Source organism: Dermochelys coriacea, chromosome 1, assembly GCF_009764565.3.
Source record: "Dermochelys coriacea isolate rDerCor1 chromosome 1, rDerCor1.pri.v4, whole genome shotgun sequence".
In the NCBI taxonomy this organism is placed as follows: Eukaryota; Metazoa; Chordata; order Testudines; family Dermochelyidae; genus Dermochelys; species Dermochelys coriacea.
This window is the reverse complement of record NC_050068.2, coordinates 4,998,393-5,019,351: the sequence shown is the minus strand read 5'-3', so window position 1 is coordinate 5,019,351 and position 20,959 is coordinate 4,998,393. Positions and strand designations below refer to the sequence as shown.

General features: G+C 46.6%; 2 protein-coding genes and 1 pseudogene across 2 annotated transcripts; 1 reads left to right on the top strand and 2 right to left on the bottom strand.

The window, feature by feature from the left end:
* Positions 1 to 3,971: 3,971 nt before the first annotated feature.
* LOC119849746 lies at positions 3,972 to 4,908 on the top strand (annotated as a pseudogene).
* A 3,127-nt stretch (positions 4,909 to 8,035) lies between these two features.
* Positions 8,036 to 9,004, bottom strand: LOC119849745 (olfactory receptor 51G2-like). Its single transcript, XM_043503977.1, has one exon. It carries the CDS (start codon positions 8,969 to 8,971, stop codon positions 8,036 to 8,038), a length of 936 nt encoding a protein of 311 aa, XP_043359912.1. The 5' UTR covers positions 8,972 to 9,004.
* Positions 9,005 to 19,472: 10,468 nt separating this feature from the next.
* Positions 19,473 to 20,441, bottom strand: LOC119849778 (olfactory receptor 51G2-like). Its single transcript, XM_038386997.2, has one exon. The coding sequence runs from the start codon at positions 20,409 to 20,411 to the stop codon at positions 19,473 to 19,475; it is 939 nt and encodes a 312-aa protein (XP_038242925.1). The 5' UTR covers positions 20,412 to 20,441.
* Between the last annotated feature and the right edge of the window lie 518 nt (positions 20,442 to 20,959).

The window sequence follows — 20,959 nt, the reverse complement described above, 5'->3', positions numbered from 1 at the left end:
AGCGGCTCCCTGTCTAGCAGGAACTAGGTACATTGGCAAGTTTCACTGTCTTTAGAATGCGAAGTGAAGGGCAAAGGCTGTGAGTTGTTCACATTGGCAGCTGTTCTGTGCAGTGGCAGAGGACTCAGCTGGGCTGTCGGGGTGACTCAGTGACGGGGCTGGAGAAAGCTTAGAAACCACCCCCCCTCCACCTGCTCCACTGTGGGCTGTTCAAGCTACACAGAAATCTGAGATTCAAAGCAACCTCAGAGTATTAAAACCCCGATGCCCCATGTAAGGATTTCTCAAGGTGTCCCATTTCCAGAGATGCCATGTGCTCTGGGCCCGATCCTGCCAGGGGCTGAGTGAGAAGAGACCCCAGGGAATATCAGTGACTAGTTCCCAAATCATCTCCAGGTTTATTTACTAATGGAAATTAAATCAACAAATCCATTTTCAAAGGTTTTATTCTCTGGCTTGATTGTGAGCGCAGGAGTTCTGAGCTGTATTGCTCTGTGGTAACAAGTCCGAATGGGCATATTTCTTTTTCCTGAATAGCTGAGGACTCCAGCATCTCTGCTCTGTAGATACCACTAAGAGTAACAGGGCTACCTGCAACTCACCCCCATCTCTGGTCTCTCAGTGCCAGATTTCAGGCCTTGTAGCCTTCCTTCTCATGGGGTGGCATCCTGTGATCCTCCCGCCTCAGACTGGGCCCTGGGCTCCAGCTCACTGCAGGTCAACTGTAGATTGAGCAGGTCTGCATGGGTTTGGCACCTGCGGTTCTTCTCTATGGGAGTCTGTGAGCAGTGGTGAGATGAGTGTCCAGCCAGCCTAACCGAACCAAAATATTGTTTAATCTGAAAAGTAGGAATAAAGTGTAACATGGTAGAATAAGAGGGTTTAAAAAAAACAGCCTGGAAACTTCTCTTACCCAAAGCCTTCCCACTTTGATGGGGACCTAGGTAGGCTGAGGGCCTTCAGACTTCCCCAGTGGTCTCTGTGCCTCTCAGTCTGAAGAGCTTCTCAGCAACTGCTACCCCACCTCTGGACAGGCTCCCAGCACTGGCAAAACAAGCTGTGTAACATGGCTGGAGACTGGAAATAGGTTCTTCCCAGTTCTGGTGTTGTCTCTCAGCCTCTTTGAATATTTTAATGAGAGATGGCTTTTCTTGAGCTGTTACTTCCCTTCCTTCATGATTTCCAGGAGCCCACTGTTAAACTAAGAAGAGCAATAATGGTTTCACCCAATAATGCCACAACAGAAACATCCCAATAGTTAACCCAGTATAGCTATACAGCAAACATCCCAAGATCTGTGTTTAATATACACATTCATTATGCCATCTTTTGCCAAATCTATATAAGGGTGTGAAGCAGGACAGAGGGGGAGTGGTGAAGATACCCCTGCTTATCATCCAAGATGTCTGCTGGAACTAACAGAGACTAAACAGGGGAAAGGATTGTGTCCAGACTAGAAAAGAGTCTAGTCTGTGAAAGAAGCTTATTGAAACATCTTTGAGGGTGATTTTACATGTAACAATTTCTTAGTGTATTAAGCTTAGCCATGCGTGTTTGTTTTATTTTGCTTAGTAACCTACTTTGTTCTGTCTGTTATCTCTTATGATCACTTAAATCCTACCTTTCATCCTTAATAAAATCACTTTTGTTTATTAATAAATCCAGTGTAAGTAATAGTTACTTGGGGGGCAACCAATCTGTGTATATCTCTCTCTACTTTGAGAAAGAGGGTGAATAACATGAATGAATTTATCTGGGGTTCAGGCTCTCAGAAAGGCTGTGCACTGGGATGCTGAGGCAAGTCCCTTTAACTGACTCTTCCCTGAACGGAGCTGATCTCAGTGTCTATATTTTACAGAGGGGTGTGGCCCTATCTCTGGGTCTGTGCTGGAGGAGGCCTGGAGGGTCTAACTCAGCAAGACAGAGTTAAGGAGTGTCCATGTTGGCAGAAGGGTAAGGCTCAGGGGAATCTCCACAGATCGACTGACAGTCCCAAGGGGGTCCCGATGAGAGAACCCATCATATAAATACTAGACAGTGAGAGCTCAGGGAATGAGTATTTTCAATATTGATCTTAATGCTGCAGATAGAGGCTACAGACTGACACTACAGAACCTGAGCAGAACCAGTCAGCTATTAACCAAGGGACAGAGGAGCTACTATATTTTTGTTTGCCAACAAGTGACTGAATGAGGGCTGAGACATTGTAATCTTTTCAGTTTGTGAAGAATTTCAGATGACAGACTCTACATTTAAAGTTCTATTCTCACCTGAGAAATCATTTCTGAAAAAAAAGATCAGAGGGGAAAGAATTTGTTGACATGAGTGTACTAAAGTACAATTGTGTAAATGTTATGCTAAACTTTTCATTGTAATGCAAATATTGCAAACCAAACTTTCATGACTTGGCATGATATTGAAAGCCAGCAGCAGAGTTGTTGGAATCTCTGCGGGAAGGAGGAGTGACGGCTTTATTGCTTAATGGCTTTTGGTTTACAAAGTAGTTCTGAACTTACCGTTTGCAATGGGTTTCTGCCATTAACTCTTTGTTTAGTGAACAGTTGTATGACACCGCCCCGGTAACTGACCAGAAGCTTTATTTAAAACTTACATTCAGGGTCATAAACGTAATTCCTTTGCAATACCTGTGCAAGAATTTCCAAAAGGTCATGAGAGAACAGAACCACTGGCCTCTGTTTCAGCAGAGCAGAGCTGAGGTACAGGAAAGGGGAGTGTATTAGTAGTTATATGTAATTTATGCCTATCTACAGTGACACGAGCCTGGCTAAAGTAACTTGCACACTCAAGTGGATACTAGTGCAACCATAGTATTTTCACAATTCAGTCATTTGTGACACCGACCTCTCCCCCACCCAGGTGAAGTAACCCTATGTGTTAGCTTGTAAGTTCCAGATATCTACAGACCCTTGCATGGGGAGAGGATGCAGGTCCTGTGCGGGTGAGGAGAAGCCTGTAGTCAGATCAAACCTTCTGGATTCAGTCAACATTGGCCAGGCAAAGCACTTCAGCACCTGTTGGAGGGATTCTTGGGGGTCAGAGTATATCACAGGGGAGTATTTGGTAAGATAAAGTTAATATAGCCCAGTTCTGACTGAATTTACAAATGTAAATCTGGAATGACACGGTTGAAGTCAAAATTATTGAATTAAAATCCTGGCCCTAAGAATTTATCTCATGTACTGCGAGGAGGGAGTAGCTTAATTTAGACTCTCAGGCATGGGGAAAATGAAATAGATACATAGATAGGTAGATAGATAGATACATAGATAGGTAGATAGATAGATAGGTAGATAGTATCAATGCAGGACAGATGGAGAGATAAATACAATGACTGTTTTCACCATGCACTTGCCGTGTGTTCATAAATACATCATCATATAATGGGCCATACTCAGAAGTAGAGGGCCAAAAAGGTTGTCTGTGGTAAATTCACAACTGAAAATTATACAGCGCTCAAGTAGGGTGAGGAACTCCCAGCCACAAGATATCAATGGGACCAAAAGCTTAGCAGGATTCAAAGAGGGACTGGATGTTTATATGGATAACAAGAAAATGCAATTACAGTCGTAAGGATGGTTTCAAAAACTCTTGGAAGAGATCTAATCCTTCTTGATTTACATCAAAAATGTGTCTAATAGGTATAAGGGGGAAACTATCTGTGGGAGCAGGTTATCTCATAGCCGCCTATTGCAGGCTTTTTCCACCTTCCTCTGAACAATCTGGAACTGGACACTGGGCTAGATGGACTGCTGGTCTGATCCAGTCTGGCAGTGCCTATCTTCCTATTGGTTGTGTAAATCCAAAACTATGTTTTTGCTGATCTTTCTTGAACTTCTGGGAGTGTCTAGACTTGTACTGAGAGGAGAAAGATGTCTAGTTAAATATAATCTAGTCTCCTGTTCTTTTTCCTTTCAGGAAGGAAAGTTCAAAATTCCTCTGACCTGCCCATTATGTCAGCTGTCAATAACACCAAATTCAACTCTGCAGTGTTCCTTCTCACTGGGATACCTGGGCAGGAAGAAGTACATCTCTGGATCTCTATCGCATTCTGCTTAACATACATTATTTCGATATTAGGAAATTCAGTCATCCAGTGCATTATAAAAACAGATCCAAGCCTCCATGAGCCCATGTACATTTTCTTTTCCATGTTGGCTGCCACAGACCTTGGTTTATCGATAGCCACCATGTTGACGACACTGGGTATATTCTTGTTTAATGTTAGGGAGATCAGCCTCGATGCCTGTTTTGCCCCTGTGTTCTTCATCCACTCGCTTCAGTGCACTGAATCCTCCCTACTCTTGTTGATGGCCTTTGACCACTTCATTGCGATCCGTGAGCTGCTGAGATATGCTTCCATCTTAACCCCACAGAGAATAACTAAGATGGGGACTGGTGTTTATGCTGAAAGGGGTGGCAATAATATTCCCACTCCCCTTTCTCCTGAAACAGTTCCAATACTTTCGAACCAATACCCTCTCCCATTCTTACTGCCTGCACCAGGAGGTCATGATGGCGGCTTGTTCTGATATCACAGTCAACAGCATCTATGGCTTGTCTGTTGCACTCTTAACGGTGGGGTTGGACACGCTGCTCATCTTCCTCTCTTATGTGATGATCCTCAAAACAGTGTTGAGCCTTGCATCACCCATGGAGTGTCTCAGGCCCCTGAACACCTGCGTCTCCCACCTCTATGCTGTCCTGCTTTTCTACACACCAATAATTGGACTGTCTGTGATACACAGATTCGGGAAGGGCCCTTCTCCCTTGCTTCAGATTCTCCTAGGTTACATCTGCCTGCTGGTCCTGCCCCTGATGAACCCAATTGTGTACAGCATGAAAAGCAAACCCCTTCGTGCAACGATAATCAGGTTGTTCATCAAGTGAAGGGTCAGTTCATCACCTGGCTCCAGTGCTGGTGACATGGGAGATGAAAAACATGGGCCACCTTGTAACAAAGCGATTTCTGGAAGGACACAACTGAGAGTATCAATTCAGTCACAGCCCAGGGCTGGGGGGTTCCTTACTACTAAGGCACACCAAACCAGGCAAACAGAGAAGACTTTGGTTTCACCCCACTGGCTAACCAGAAGTCATACAAGGAATTCCCTCAGATACTCCAGTTTCCCAGTATCACCACCAGTGCCACTCGTTATGGGGATAAATGGTTATAAAAACCAATAACCCAGTAAAAAAAAAAGGGTCTCCTGATCCCAAAGGACCAAGACCCAGACCCAGGTCAATATACAAGTCAGATCTTACCCACAAATCATGCTGTTGCCAATCCTTTAGAACAGGGGCTGGGCAAACTTTTTGGCCTAAGAGCCTCATTGGGTTTTAGAAATTGTATGGAGGGCCGGTTAGGGGAGGGGGTTATGGCCCAGACCCCACCTCCTATCCACCCCCCCACCCCCAGAACTCCTGCTCCATCCAACCTGCCCTGTTCCCTGATGGTCCCCCCGGGACCTCTGCCCCATCCAACTCCCACTTCCTGACTGCCCCCCTAGGACTCCTGCCCCCATTCAACCTCCTGTTCCCACCCCAACCCCTATCCACACCCCCGCCCTCTGACCACCACCACGAACTCCCCTGTCTTCTAGTCCACCCCCCTGCTCCGTGCCCACTTACCGCGCTGCCTGGAGCACTGGTGGCTGGTGGTGCTACAGCAACGCCACCCGGCTGGAGCCGGGCCATGCTGCCACTGCCACCGTGCAGCACAGAGCACTGGGTCAGGCTGGGCTCTGCAACTGCACTGCCCCAGGAGCTCCCAGCTCCGCCGCACAGAGCATTGCTCCAGCGGCGAGGTGAGGCTGTGGGGGAGGGACCAGCGGTAGCTTCCCCGGCCAGGAGCTCAGGGGCTGGGCAGGAGGGCCCTGTGGGCCAGATGTGGGCTCTAGGCCATAGTTTGCCCACCTCTGCTTTAGAATCTAAAATCTAAAGGTTTATTCATAAAAAGTAAGAAATATAGATGAGAGTTAAAATTGGTTAAATGGAATCAACTACATACAGTAATGACAACATTCAGTGCAACGTTCTTGTTTCAGGCTTGTAGCAGTGATGGAATAAACTGCTGGCTTAAGTTAAGTCTCTGGAGTACATCCACAGCTGGGATGGGTCATTCAAGCCCATTGTTCAGAGCTTCAGTTTGTTGCAAAGTTCCTCCAGGGGTAAGAAGCCGGATTGAAGACAAAATGGAGAAGATGCAGCTGCCTTTTATAGTCCCTTACCATGCGGCTTGTGCTTCCTTTGTTTCAAACAGAAGGTTCCCAACATATGGCTTGGAAGCCTTAGAGTTCTGTCCATAGACAGGTCCCTGCAGGCCTTGCTGAGTCAGAAGGTGGATCTGCCTTCTCTCAATGGGTCACTTGTATAGTTGATGGTCCTTAATGGGCCATGAAGCAGTGCTGATGCCGAACAATCTGGGGTTGTCACCCGGAAGCATAGCACAAGTTTGAAATACAGACATACATACATATCTATAACTCAGAATACAAAGGTGATACAAACATATAAACAAAATTATCATATCTGGCAAATTATAGCATTTTTGCAGATATCTTACATGGCATATCTGGCTGATTACTTCGTGGGCATTACCCCAGGAGCCAACATTTGAAACAGGTATACAGCCAATACTTATAACGTTAAATACAAAATGATACATGAATACAGATAGCATAATCATAACAAGCAAATCATAAGCTTTTCATAGACATCTACTTGACCTCCTTCGTACAAGATTTGATGCAACTATAGGACCTTGGTTGCAACAATGGTCTATATGGTCATAGTTCATGTCAATATTGTCACACATCTAATGCGTCCTAGACCCTTACATCCGAGATGACTTAAGCTACTGATCTACATGCTGTAGAGAGAGGTTCAGATGGGATGTGAGACCTGAAGCAATGGTATAGTCGCTGTTCCCACCTGCTGGTGAGTGAGGACAGCACACTTGGGGGAAGGAGACCAAGGCAGGCAGCAGCATTTACAAAGTGACTGTGTTCATGGAGAGTCAGGGGACCTCTGGGGTGTTGGCCCATACATAGCCCGTTTTGGTGGCTGCTCTGACATCAGAATTCCTCCTGATACAGTTAATAAAGAGAGGGGACGTGGATGTTGTTTCCCGTTACACCTGGCCTGTCTCTGTCCCATCTCTGGCTAAACATCCACGGGCCATGAAAATGTCTGCAGGGCTGTTCTGCAGTCAGAGTCCTAGCCCTTCCTGAGCGCTCTGGAATCTGTGTGATCCAGGAGCTCTGCTCCAGCTGTATTCAAGGGGCACAGATACCACCCCTCCCCTATGCGCTCAGCCATGTGCACGTGACTGAATCCTGTCAGAGACATGAATAACGTGGCAGTCCCAGGAGAAGCCACTCGGGCAGCCCCTTTGATGGCTCTGCACAACGTACACCTGCTAAGCCCACTCCCCACCAAGGCAGGGAAGAGCGGCCTGTGTGAGTGCGGGTCTGACACAGAGGAGTCCTGGGTGAGTGTCCTTGTCCCTTGAATAGCCCCTGTCCACAGCTGGTGCAGCCCCCATGGATCACACGTTATCCAGAGCGCTCAGGAAGGGCCAGGACTGTGACTACAGAAGACTTCTGCAGCTTTCTTCATAGCTCATGAATGTTTAACTAGAGACGGGACAATGACAGGCCAGGTGTAATGGGAAACAACATCCAACACTTTTCTCTTTATTGACTATATAGACAGGAATTCTGAGAGGGGAGCAGCCACTGATAGGGCTCTTTATGGGCCAACATCCAACCAGTCCCCTGGCTCTACATGAACACAATCACTTTGTAAATGCTGCCGGCTGCCTTGCTCTCCATCTGCCAGTGAGCTGTCCTTCTTCACCCAGACTCTCTCCTTAGACTCCACCTGAACCTCTCTTTACAGAATGGAGCTCAGTAGCTCATGTCATCTAAGATGCAAGAGTCCAGGTTGCATTAGGTGGCCTGTGTTTTCCATCCCCCGTGTCACCAGTGCTGGAGCCAGGTGATGAACTGAACCTTCACTTGATGAACACCCTGATTATCCTCTCACGAAGGTGTTTGCTTTTCACGCTGTACACAACTGGATTAATCAGAGGTGGAACCAACAAGTAGATGTAGCCCAGGAGAATCTGAAACAAGGGAGAAGAGCCCTTCCCAAATCTGTGTAGCACAGACAAACCAATTTCTGGAGTGTAAAAGAGCAGGATGGCGCAGAGGTGGGAGACACAGGTGTTCAAGGCCCTGAGGCACTCCATGTGGGACGCAAGGCTCAGCACTGCTTTGAGGATCATCACATAAGAGAGGAAGATGAAAAGTGAGTCCAAACCCACTGTTAAGAGTGTAACAACCAAGCCATAGGTGCTATTGAATGTGATGTCCGAACAAGCCATCTTAATAACGTCCTGGTGCAGGCAGTAGGAATGGGAGAGGATATTAGCTCGACAATATTGGAACCGTTTTAGGAGAAAGGGGATTGGGAATACTATGGCCAACCCTCTTAGCACAAACAGAAATCCCATCTTGGCTATTCTTTGCCGGGTTAAGATGGAAGCATATCTCAGTGGGTAACAGATCGCGACGAAGCGGTCAAAGGCCATCAGAAAGAGCATGGAGGATTCAATGAATTGAAGCGAGTGGATGAAGAACAGCTGGACAAAACAGGCATCAAAGCTTATTTCCCTAGAATTAAACAAGAATATGCCCAGTATCGTCGGTATTGTGGCTATCGATAAGCCAACATCTGTGACAGCCAACATGGAAAGGAAAATATACATGGGCTCATGGAGGCTTGGATCTGTTTTTATAATGAACAGAATGACTGAATTTCCTAATATTGAAATAAGATACATGAAACAAAAGGGGATGGAGATCCACAGATGAACATATTCCTGCCCAGGTATCCCGGTGAGAAGGAATACTGCAGATTTGCATTTGGTGTCATTTACAGTTGACATAATGGACTGGGAAGGTCCAAGGAGTTCTGAACTTTCCTTCCTGAAAGGAAAAAGAACAGGAGACTAGATGATAATTAGTGAGGCATTTTTCTGGTCTCAGTGCAAGTCTAGAGACTAGGAGCTCAAGGAGAATTAGCAAAAACATTGTCTTGGCTTTACACCACTGATAGGAGATAGGCACTGCCAGACAGGATCAGACCTGCAGTCCATCTAGCCCAATATCCAGAGGCCAGTTCCAGAAGCTTCAGAATAAAGTGGAAGGAACCCTGTAATAGGCAGCTCTGAGATAACCTGCTCCTAAGGAAAGTTTCCCCTTGATGCCCCTAGCTAAACATATTTTGTGGTGTAAATCAGGAAGGTTTAGAGACCTTCCAAGACTTTTTTCAAACAATCCTCAATACTGGAATTGGGTTAATTTTCTGGTAACGCACATAAACTTCCAGTCCCTCTTTCAATCGGCTAAGCTCTTGGCCCATTGATGTCTTGTGGCTGGGAGTTCCACAGCCTGCTTGAACACTGCGTGATTTTACAATATTGACCTTACCACAGACACCTTTCTGGCCCTCCACTTCTAAGTGGGGCCTACTGTATCATGATATATGGGTAAACACAAGGGAAATTCATGGGGGAAATGGTTACTGTAAATATCTCTTCTACATTAAAGCTATTTATAAATGTGTTTCACTGCCTCGTTATATATATTTTTTTCCATGCTTGAGAGTCCAAATTAAGCCACTTCCTCTTTGTAGCACATGGGGAAAATTCTTAGAGCTAGGATTTTAATTCAATAACATTGACTTAAACTACCGCACTCCAGATTTACATGTGTGAATTGGGCTCTGTTAACTTTCCCTTAACAAGTGCTTGTGATGATATACTCAGACCCCCAGGAATCCCTCCAAGAGAAGCCGAAGTGCCTTTGCCTGAATCCAAAGAGTTCAATCATCCTACAGGACTCTCATCATGCTCTCAGGAACTGCATCCTCTCCCCATACAAAGGTCTGTAGGTGTCTGGCAAGTTACAAGCTAATGCAGACAGTTACTTCAGTTGGGTGGGGGAGGAGTAGGTGGCAAAAATGGGTGAATAGCGCAAAAACTATGTTACTATGTATGCTCTAATATCCAGCTGAGTGTACAAGTTACTTCAGCCATGCTCATGTAAAATGTAAGGGGCGTAAATTACTTACATCCACGATTACACTCCCCTTTCTTGCCCCTCAGCTCTACTCTTTGCTGAAACACAGACCAGTGGTTCTGGTCTCTCAGGACTTTTTGGAAAGTCTTATGTTCCTGCACATGTATTGCAGCGTGATTGAATGGACAACCTGAATGTAAGTGTTATAAGCAGCTTCGGGTCAGTTACCAGAAGACAGTATCATACAGCTGTTCACTGCACAAAGAGTTAATAGCACAAACCCATTGCAAACAGTATGTGGAGCACTTCTGAAACACTTTCTAAAGCCAAGCCATTAAGCAGTAAAGTTACTGCTGCTCCTTCCTGTAGAGATTCGAACAACGCTGCTGTTTGCTTTAGATATACAAGCATGTCATGAATATTTGGTTTGTAATAGTTGTATTACAATGAAAAATTTTGGCATAACATTTACACATCCGTACCTTAGCACACACACATCAACCCATTCTTTCGCTTCTGATCTTCTTTCAGAGGTGATTTCTCAGGTTGGAGTGGGACTTAAAACATAGCATCTCTCATTTGGATTTCTCCTGGCGGGGATGATTTAGTTGAGGATTAGTCCTGCTTTGAGCAGGGGGTTGGACTAGATGACCTCCTGAGGTCCCTTCCAACCCTGATATTCGATGATTCTCTGTCCCTGGGTTAATAGCTGACTGGTTATCCTCGGGTTCTGTTCTGTCAGTCTGTAGCCTGTATGCAGAGTGGTAACAGGCATTGGGATCAGTATATAAAATATTCATTCCCTGAGCTGTCACTCTCAAATACATAAAAAGAAAAGGAGTACTTGTGGCACCTTAGAGACTAACAAATTTATTTGAGCGTAAGCTTTCGTGAGCTACAGCTCACTTCATCGGATGCGTTCAGTGGAAAATACAGTGGGGAAATTTATATAGAGAGAGAACATGAAACAATGAGTTTTATCATACACACTGTAAGGAGAGTCATCACTTAAGATGAGCTATTACCAGCAGGAAGTGGGGGGGGAGGGAGGAGGAAAACCTTTTGTGGTGATAATCAAGGTGGGCCATTTCCAGCAGTTAACAAATTTGTTAGTCTCTAAGGTGCCATAAGTCCTCCTTTTCTTTTTGCGAATCAGATTAACACGGCTGCTACTCTGAAACCTGTCATTAAGCTCAAGAAGAGCCATCGCTCACTAACCACCCCAGGGAGGGTGAAAGACCACACTGGAGCTACAAGCTTGGAAGAGCTTATTTCTGGGCTCCAGACACATTACACAACTTGTTTTGCCAGTGCTGGGAGTCTCTCCAGATGCTGGGCAGCTGTTGCTGAGAAGCTCTTCAGACTGACAGGCACAGACACCGCTGGCGAAATTTGAAGGCCCTTGGCCTGCCTGGGTCCCCATCAGAGTGGAAGGACTTGGGGTCAGATAACTTCTTATTCTCCCATGTTACACTTTCTTCCTGCTGTTCAGATTAAACAGTATTTTGGTTCTAGAAATCTGACTACTCACTCGTCTCACCACTAGTCACAGACTCCCAAAGGGAAGAATCTCAGGTGCTGAACCCACTCGGACCTGCTCGGCAAGCACAGTTGACCTCCGGTGTGCTGTAGCCCAGGGCCCAGTCTGAGGGTGGAGGATCCCGAATTTCCACCTCATGAGTGTGAAGGCTACAAAGGGTCCTGTCTGAGGATGGCAGGTTTGGGGGATTCCACCCCATGAGTGGGTAGGCTATGATGCTTGACATCTGGTATTGGGAGACCAGAGAGGGGGCAGAGATGCCAGTAAGCCTGCAACTCTGAGGGGTATCTACGGGATAAAAAACCTGGAGGCCTCAGCCAATCAGGAAACAGAAATATGCCTTATCAGCCCTGCTACCACAGAGCAACACAGCTCTGGACTCCTGCCTTTACAATCGAGCCAGATTATAAAACCTTTTAAAATGCATTTGCTGATAAAATTTCCAGGAGCAAATAAACCTGAAGTGATTTGGGAACTAATCACTGACATTCTGTGGGGTCTCCTCTTGCTCAGCCCCTGGCAGGATCGGTCCTAGAGCAAACAGCACATCTAGAAATGGGACCTGGGTTTTTAATATTCCAAGCTCACTTTGAATCTCAGATTTATGTGTAGCATGAATAGCCCACCGAGTATCTTGGCTACATGTAGGGGAAGGGTTCCCAAGCTACCCAGCGCTGCCTGCCCTCCAGCCCCGTCACTGAGTCACCCCGACAGCCCAGCTGTGTCCTCTGCCACTGCACAGAACACCTGCAAATGGAAACAGCTTTGAGCCTTTCCCCTAAACTCCACATTTCAAAGATGGTGAAACCTGCCAACGTACCAAATTCCTGCTAGAAGGGGAGCCGCTGACACTAGAGGTCTTCACCCTAAAGGACAAGGAGTCATCGGAGAGGTTACATGGGCAGCAGGCTGTATCTGTTCAGATAGGGAGGCAGGTGTCTTTATGAAGCATGTCTGCACAGTCCCTTTGGGCCACCTGGCCATTAGGGAACCTCAGCTACTTGGCTTAGTGTGCACCAGCTTTAACCCCTGTCACGACCAAGGGCAAACTGCGGGAGGCCAAATCACAGGGGACGCGTGGTGATGCTGCCCAGCTGGATGGCAGCACAAGCCCGACTGCAGGCTCTGCTCCTGGAATCCGGGCTTGTCATCACTGTTTGTATGGTTCTGACTAGTCACAGGGCTACCTCGGGGGCGGCCAAGTGGTAACCATGTTGTCACAGCTTGATCTTGCTGAAATAATAATAACAAATAAATAATAATAATAATAATAAATAAATATAGATTCAGATTTCTCCCCAGCAGCCCCTTGTCCTGCATTGCAAACCCAAGGTGCAACCAGGGAAGGAAGATTTCACAAGGCTCCCTACAGGGAAAATTCCTTCCGACTGTTCTCATAGGAGAGGTCCCTTCCCTTTTCCCTGAGGAATAAACACTGACCCCCAGAATACAGGGATCCCCAAAGTTAGGTGCAGATCTCAGTGATTCACTGGTAGCTACCCTCCCCTCAATTTCTGTGCCTCCACAACTGCTCTAGGACCCTCTCCAGCTCCCGGCTAGTAAAGAATCATCTCAGATGTGCTACCACGACCTGTCTCAGTAGTCTCCGACTGCAGGATCTGCTGAAGTAGCATTGTACAGGGTGGCAGATGCTGCACAGAGATGGGAAGGCTGGGTAGAGTAGCTGATGGGCACTATGCCCCAGCCGCAGACTGGTTGAGAAGTTTAGACCTTTCCTTACCCAGAGTGCAGCCATACACTCCGTCAGTGCAACTTTCATTTATGTTATAAGGGAAAGGCAGATGAAAAACCTCCAATTGCTTTTGGGGATCCAGGCAGCTGCAGCTTGGCAGCATCATGGCAGCTGAGCTTTCAGAGAAAAAATGATCTGTTTTGTATGAAAAAAACTCATCCCCAAAAATGGATGAAAAGGAAACATTTTAGTTTGGGCCAAAATTTTCATGGGTGTGTGTGTGGGGGGGAACTTTTGGTTTTCCAGCCCAGTTCTAGCTCAACCCATGAGACTCTGTCCCTTGTGCTACAGGACCACACCCCTAGGTGGCAGAACTCACCCCCCCCATCAGCATCCCACACTCAGCACCCCCTGGAGTCTTCTAGGGTGGCTACATCAGCAGAGGGAAGCCCCTTAAAAAGGCTGGTCTGCAGTAGTCCCTCCATCAATGGAACAATTTAGGATCAGAAGAACAGCCATATTTGTTCAGACCATTATTCCATCTAGCCCAGTATCCTGTCTTCTGACGATAACCTGTAAAATTCTTCAGAGGGAACAAACAAAACCGGACAATTATAGAATAATCCATACGCTGTCCATACGCTGTCATCTGCTCTCACTGGTTCCTCAAGCACAGCTCATAGGGTCTCCTCCACCTGTTCTGGCATGAGACCTGAACATGCCAGGTAAACAAGGACATACACTTTCTTAATAGAAAGGGGTGTGACCCAAGCCCAGTTCCAAATGCCTGCAGCTAGCTCACTATGGGACCCAATCAACCCCCTCCCCCAGATTCAGCTACCCCAAAACTTGTTGATATTGGAAGTTTGGATGCAGGGTGTGAGGTCTATTCAGTGCTAGAGCGGCTCTCAGTGCCCATGGAACAGGTGGGGGGTCAAGATGAGACCGAGGGGCAGCCCAACAGGTGCGAATTTGCTGAGGGTGCAATCCATCCCATCATCCAGATCATTAATGAAGATACTGAACAAAACTGGTCCCAAGAACCAACCTCCGGGGCACTCCACTTGATACTGGCTGCCAACTAGACATCAAGTCGTTGATCACTACCCATTGGGTCTGACAGTCTAGCCAGCTTTCTATCCACCTTATAGTCCATTCATCCAGTCCATGCTTTTTCAACTTGCTGTCAAGAATACTGTGGGAGACCATATCAAAAGCTTTGCTAAAGTTAAGAAATACCATGTCCGCCATTTCCCCCATATTCACAGAGCCAGTTACCTCATCATAGAAGGCAATCAGGTTGGTCAGGCATGACTTGACCTTGGTGAATCCATGTTGACTGTTTCTGATCACCTTCCTCTCCTCCAAGTGCTTCAAAATGGATTCCTTGAGGACCTGCTCCATGATTTTGCCTGGGACTGAAGAGAGGCTGAATGGGGTTCTCTGGATTATCCTTCTTCATTTTTTTAAAGTTGGGCACTATATTTTCCTTTTTCCAGTTGTCTAGGGCCTCCCCCGATCACCATGAATTTTCAAAGATAACGGCCATTGGCTCTGCAATTACATCAGCCAACACCCTAAGCACCCATGGATGCATTAGATCCCAACTAATGGACTTGTGCATGTCCAGCTTTTCTAAATGGTCCTTAGCCTTTTCTTTCACCCCTCAGGGCTGCTCACCTCCTCCCCATATTGTACTGCCCAGTGCAGCAGTCTGGGGACTGACCTTGTCTGTGAAGACTGAGGCAAAGAAAGCATTGAGTACTTCAGCTTTTTCCACATCCTCTGTCACTAGGTTGCCTCCCCCATTCAGTAAGGGTTGCACACATTCCCTGACCTTCTTCTTCTTCTTGCTAACATACCTCTAGAAACCCTTCTTGTTACCCTTCATGTACCTTGCTAGCTTCAACTCCAATTGTGCTTTGGCCTTCCCGATTACACCCCTGCATGCTCCGGCAATATTTTTATACTCCTCCCTAGTCATCTGTCCACGTTTACAATACTTGTAGGCTTCCTTTTGTTTTTAAGCTTACAGAAAATTTCACTGTTAAGCCAAGCTGGTTGCCTGCCATATTTGCTATTCTTTCTGCACATTGGGATGGTTTGTTCCTGTGCCCTCAATACGGCTTCTGGAGCAAAGTGCTGACTTACTGCCACAGTGCCTCCTGCTGGTTATACCAGGAATTAACTCTTCCAGTTTTGGAGCACCCTCTGCTGGCCGGTATTTCACTTGCGGCTTCCTGATTCTCCCTTTTCTCCACCACATCACTTCTGTTAGTTGTCTGAAGAAAGCCTTGTCTACCTCATTCTCCTGGTCTGGTGGTCTATAGCAGATGCGCACCACAACATCACCCTAGTTCCTATTGCCTCTAACGAAAACTCTCAACAGGGGTGTCATAAAAATAAAGGGAAGGGTAACCACATTTCTGTATACAGTGCTATAAAATCCCTCCTGACCAGAGGCAAAACCCTTTCACCTGTACAGGGTTAAGAAGCTAGGATAACCTCGCTGGCACCTGACCACAATGACCAATGAGGAGACAAGATACTTTCAAAGCTGGAGGGGGGGAAACAAAGGGTCTGTCTGTCTCTGTGATGCTTTTGCTGGGAACAGATCAAGAATGCAGTCTCAGAAACTCTGTTAAGTTAGTAAGTAATCTAGCTAGAAATGCGTTAGATTTCCTTTTGTTAAATGGCTGGTAAAATAAGCTGTGCTGAAAGGAATGTATATTCCTGTTCTTGTGTCTTTTTGTAAACTTAAGGTTTTGCCTAGAGTGATTCTCTATGTTTGGAATCTGATTACCCTGTAAGGTATTTACCATCCTGATTTTACAGAGGTGATTCTTTTACCTTTTCTTTAATTAAAATTCTTCTTTTAAGAACCTGATTGCTTTTTCATTGTTCTTAAGATCCAAGGGTTTGGGTCTGTGGTCACCTGTAAAATTTGGTGAGGATTCTTATCAAGCCTTCCCCAGGAAAGGGGGTGTAGGGCTTGGAGGGATATTTTGGGGGTAGACGTCTCCAAGTGGGCTCTTTCCCTGTTCTTTGTTTAACATGCTTGGTGGTGGCAGCATAGAGTTCAAGGACAGGGCAAAGTTTGTACCTTGGGGAAGTTTTTAACCTAAGCTGGTAAAAATAAGCTTAGGGGGTCTTTCATGCAGATCCCCACATCTGTACCCTAGAGTTCTGAGTGGGGAAGGAACCGTGGCAAGGGGTTTCTTCAGTTTCATACTGGAGCTCTGAGCAATCAAACTGCTCTCTTACATATAATACAAATACTTAGTTGCTCCTTAATGGGCAACATGGGATAGCTACGTAGCTATGTCCCCCACTATTGCAGTGCCTGAGCACCTCTCAATCTGTAACATATTTATCTATACAACACCTCGTGCAGTAGGGCGGTGCTATTAACAACATGGGGCAGATCTCCAGGCAAGAAGGCACCATTGTGATCACCTATCACTCTACAGCACAGGCCAGAGACCTACCCTCACTTAGGGCAGAGCTGTTAGAACAAAATCCTGTCTTGATTTAACAATTGTCAGTCACGGAGAATCTACCACGGCTCTTGGTAACTTGTTACAATAGTTAATTATGGTTATTATTTTAAAAAAAACACCTTAGTTCCAGTCTGAATGTGTTTTGCTTCAGCTTCCAGCCATAGGATACTGTTATAACTTTTTCAGCTAGATTGAAGGGTTGATTGTTAATCCTTTGTTCCTCCTCCAGGTACTTACTGATTGTGATCAAGTCACCCCTGAACCTTCTCTTTGTTATGCTAAGTCGATTGAGCTCCTGGTGTCTGTCACTCTAAGGCAGGTTTTCTAATCCTTTAATCATTCCCATGGGCTCTTCTCTGAACCTTCTTCAATTTATCAACACTCTAGACACCAGAGTTAGACACAGGATTCCAGCACTGGTCACAGCAGGTCCAAATACAAAGGTAAAATTATCTCTCTGCTTCTACTGAGATTCCCTTGGTTCTGTGTTCTAGATTGCCTAGCTTTTTCAGCCATAGCATTGCACTGGGAGCTAATGTTCAGGTGTTTATGACACATCCCCGGTTTTTTCTTCCCAGATGTAAACCTTACATTGATCCATAATAAAACACATATTACTGAGGCACAAAGTGAGTTACCCAAGGTCACGGAAGAAATCTGTGGAAGAGCCTGGAACTGAAGCCAGTTCTTCTGAGGGCCAGGCCAGCACTTTAACTCTGAATCACCCTTCCTCTCTGGGGCTAGTGGCTGGGGAGGGGGCAGCTGGCAGCTCAGCATGTTGAGATTACCCAGAGCAGGCAAGCGACTCCACATGAGCTCCCAACCTGATGCAAAATGGGTGAATGTGACCCATAGGAACATAGCCTGGAAGGGACCTCCTGGGTCAATGAGCCCAGTCCCCTGCTATGGCAGGCGACCCTGGCATGTCACCCAGTGCATAAACCTGTCAAGCTCCATCTTAACATGAGCTGGGTTGTTTGCCACGCCACTGCTCCAGTTGGGCATCTGTTCCAGAGCCTCCCTCCTCAGATGGTCAGAAACCTCCTTCTGCTTTCCAGCCTGAGTTTACTCCTCGACAGTTTCTCCCCATTTGTTCTTGTGCCACTACTGTCCTTTAGCTTCCGGAGCTCACCTCCCGCTGTGGTCTTTACCGTTCCCTCCAATGTATTTATAGAGTAATCCAATCCCTGCTCAGCCTGCCTTGTGTTAGGCCATACCAGCCAGATCTTTCATTCTCCACATGAGACAGGCCCTCCATTCACCTGTCCATCCTTGCAGCCCATCTTGGAATTTTTTCCAGTCCTAATTAATCTTTCTTGAATATGAGTAAGAACATAAAAATGGCCATACAGGGTCAGACCAAAGGCGCATGTAGCCCAGAATGCTCTCTTCCGACATTGGCCAATATCAGATGACCTAGAGCAGATAGGCATCAAGTGATCCACTCCTGTTGCACATTCCCACCTTTTGGCAAACAGAGGCTAGAGACACCATCCCTGCCCAACCAGGCTAATAGCCATTGATGGACCTATCCTCCGTGAACTAATCTAGTTTTTTTTTACCCCAGTTGTAATCTTTGCCTTCAGAACATCCTCTGACAAGGAGTTCCACAGATTGACTGTGGTCCATCTCTGGCTTCTAGCCTGGCCAGTGAGCAGAGACTGAGGGGAAGAGGAGCAGACATGGGGTAACAGAAGAGATGGGGCTCCTGCCTTTCACCTGCACTTGCCTTTTGAAAAGGTGGCCATCCTACACTGAATGGGCTGGGCTGGGATAGGAGTGAGCTGTGCTTCTGTGGGGGAGCTGAGGCCTGTTTCCACCCCTTTGCATTGCTAGGGCAGCACAAATGGAGCGGCCAGGTTGGGAACCTGGGCCTTAGTTTCTTGCCAAGACTCCTGCGTGTCAGACCCTCACTAGCACATGCAGCTCTGCTCTGGCTAGGGAGCACTGCAGTCAGATGGGGGTGAATTCAGCAGGTGTGCAGTGTGCAGAGCCATCAGTGGGGAAGGGGCTGCCTGAATGGCTTCTCCTGGGGCTCCAGCATTAATCAAGTCTCTGACATGACTCAGTCCCAAGCACTTGGCTGAGGGCGTAGGGGAAGGGTGGGTGCTCCTGGAATGACCCTGTCCACACCTGGTGCAGGGCCCATGGTTCACAAAGAACCCAGAGTGCTTGGGAAGGGCCAGGATTGTGAATGCAGAGCAGCTTTTCAGATATTGTCATGGCCCTTGGATGTTTAACCAGAGACGAGACAAGGACAGGCCAGGTGTAATGGGAAAGAACATCCACGTCCCTTCTCTTTATTGACTGCATTGACATAAAATCTAAGGTCACAGCAGCAACCGATACAGCTCTTAATGGGCCAAAATCCTACAGGATCCCTGGCTCTCCATGGACACAGTCACTTAGTAAATGCTGCTACCTGCCTTGGTCTCCTTCCCGCAGTGCCCTGTCCTCCAACATCAGTGTCTCTCTGCTGGCCACAAGCCTTAGAACCTGTCTGAACCTCTGTATATAGAGAGAAGATCAGTAACGCATGTCATCTCAGGTGTAAGGGTCCAGGATGGAATAGATAGCCTGTGATTTTTGTCTCCTCTGTCACCAGCGCTGAAGCCTGGTGATGAACTGAACCTTCACTTGACGAACACCCTGATTATCCTCACACGAAGATGTCTGCTTTTCACACTGTACACAATTGGGTTAATCAGGGGTGGGACCAGCAAGTAGATGTAACCCAGGAAAATCTGAGGCAAGGGAGAGGAGCCCTTCCCAAATCTGTGTATCACAGACAGGCCAATCATTGGCAGGTAGAAGAGCAGGACAGCACAGAGGTGGGAGACGCAGGTGTTCAGGGCCCTGACACGTTCCGCGTGGCACGCAATGCTTAGCACTGTTTTGAGGATCATTACATAAGATAGGAGGATAAGCAGTGAGTCCAAACCCACTGTGGAGATTATTATGAACAAGCCATAGATGCTGTTGACCGTGAAGTCTGAACAAGCCATCTTCATAACATCCTGGTGCAGACAGTAGGCATGGGAGAGGACATTGGCTTGACAGTACTGGAACCGTTTTAGGAGAAAGGGAATTGGGAATATTAAGGCCACTCCTCTTAGCACAAACACCAGTCCAATCTTGGCTATTCTCGGTGGGGTTAAAATAGAAGCATATCTCAGAGGGTCACGAATCGCAACAAAGCGGTCAAAGGCCATAGACAGGAGCACAGAGGATTCAATGAATGAAAACGAGTGGATGAAGAAGAGCTGTGCTAAACAGGCATTGAAACTGATCTCCCTAGAGTTAAACCACAATATGCCTAATATTGTCGGTATGGTGGCTATCGATAAGCCAAGGTCTGTGACAGCCAACATGGAAAGGAAAATGTACATAGGCTCATGGAGGCTTGGATCTGTTTTTATAGTGAACAGAATGACTGAATTTCCTACTATTGAAATAACATATATTAAGCAGAAGGGGACAGATATCCAGAGATAGACGTCTTTTTGCCCAGGTATCGCGGTGAGAAGGAACACTGCAGAGCTGAATTTGGTGTCATTTACAGCTGACATCATGGACTGGGAAGGTCCCAGGAGTTTTGAACTCTCCTTCCTGAAAAGAAAAAGAACAGGAGACTAGATGATATTTAATGACACATTTTTCTGCACTCATTGCAAGTCTAGAGACTCCCAGGAGCTCAAGGAGAATCAGCAAAAACATAGTCTTGGGTTTACACCACAGACAGGAAGACACATGCTGCCAGACTGGATCAGGCCTTTAATCCATCTAGCCCAGTGGCCAGTTCCAGATTATAGAATCATAGAACTGGAAAGGACCTCGAGAGCTCATCAAGTCCAGTCCCCTGCGTGCATGCCAGGACCATCACCATCTAGACCATCCGTGACAGGTGCTTGTCTAACCTACTCTTAAAAATGTCCAATGAGGGAGATTCCACAACCTCCCTAGGCAATTTATTCCAGTGCCTCACCACCCTGACAGTTAGGAAGATTTTCCTGATGTCCAACCTAAGCCTCCCTTGCTGCAATTTAAGCCCATTCCTTCTTGTCCTATCATCAGAGTTTAAAGAGAGACATTTTTCTTCCTCCTCCTTGTAACCACCTTT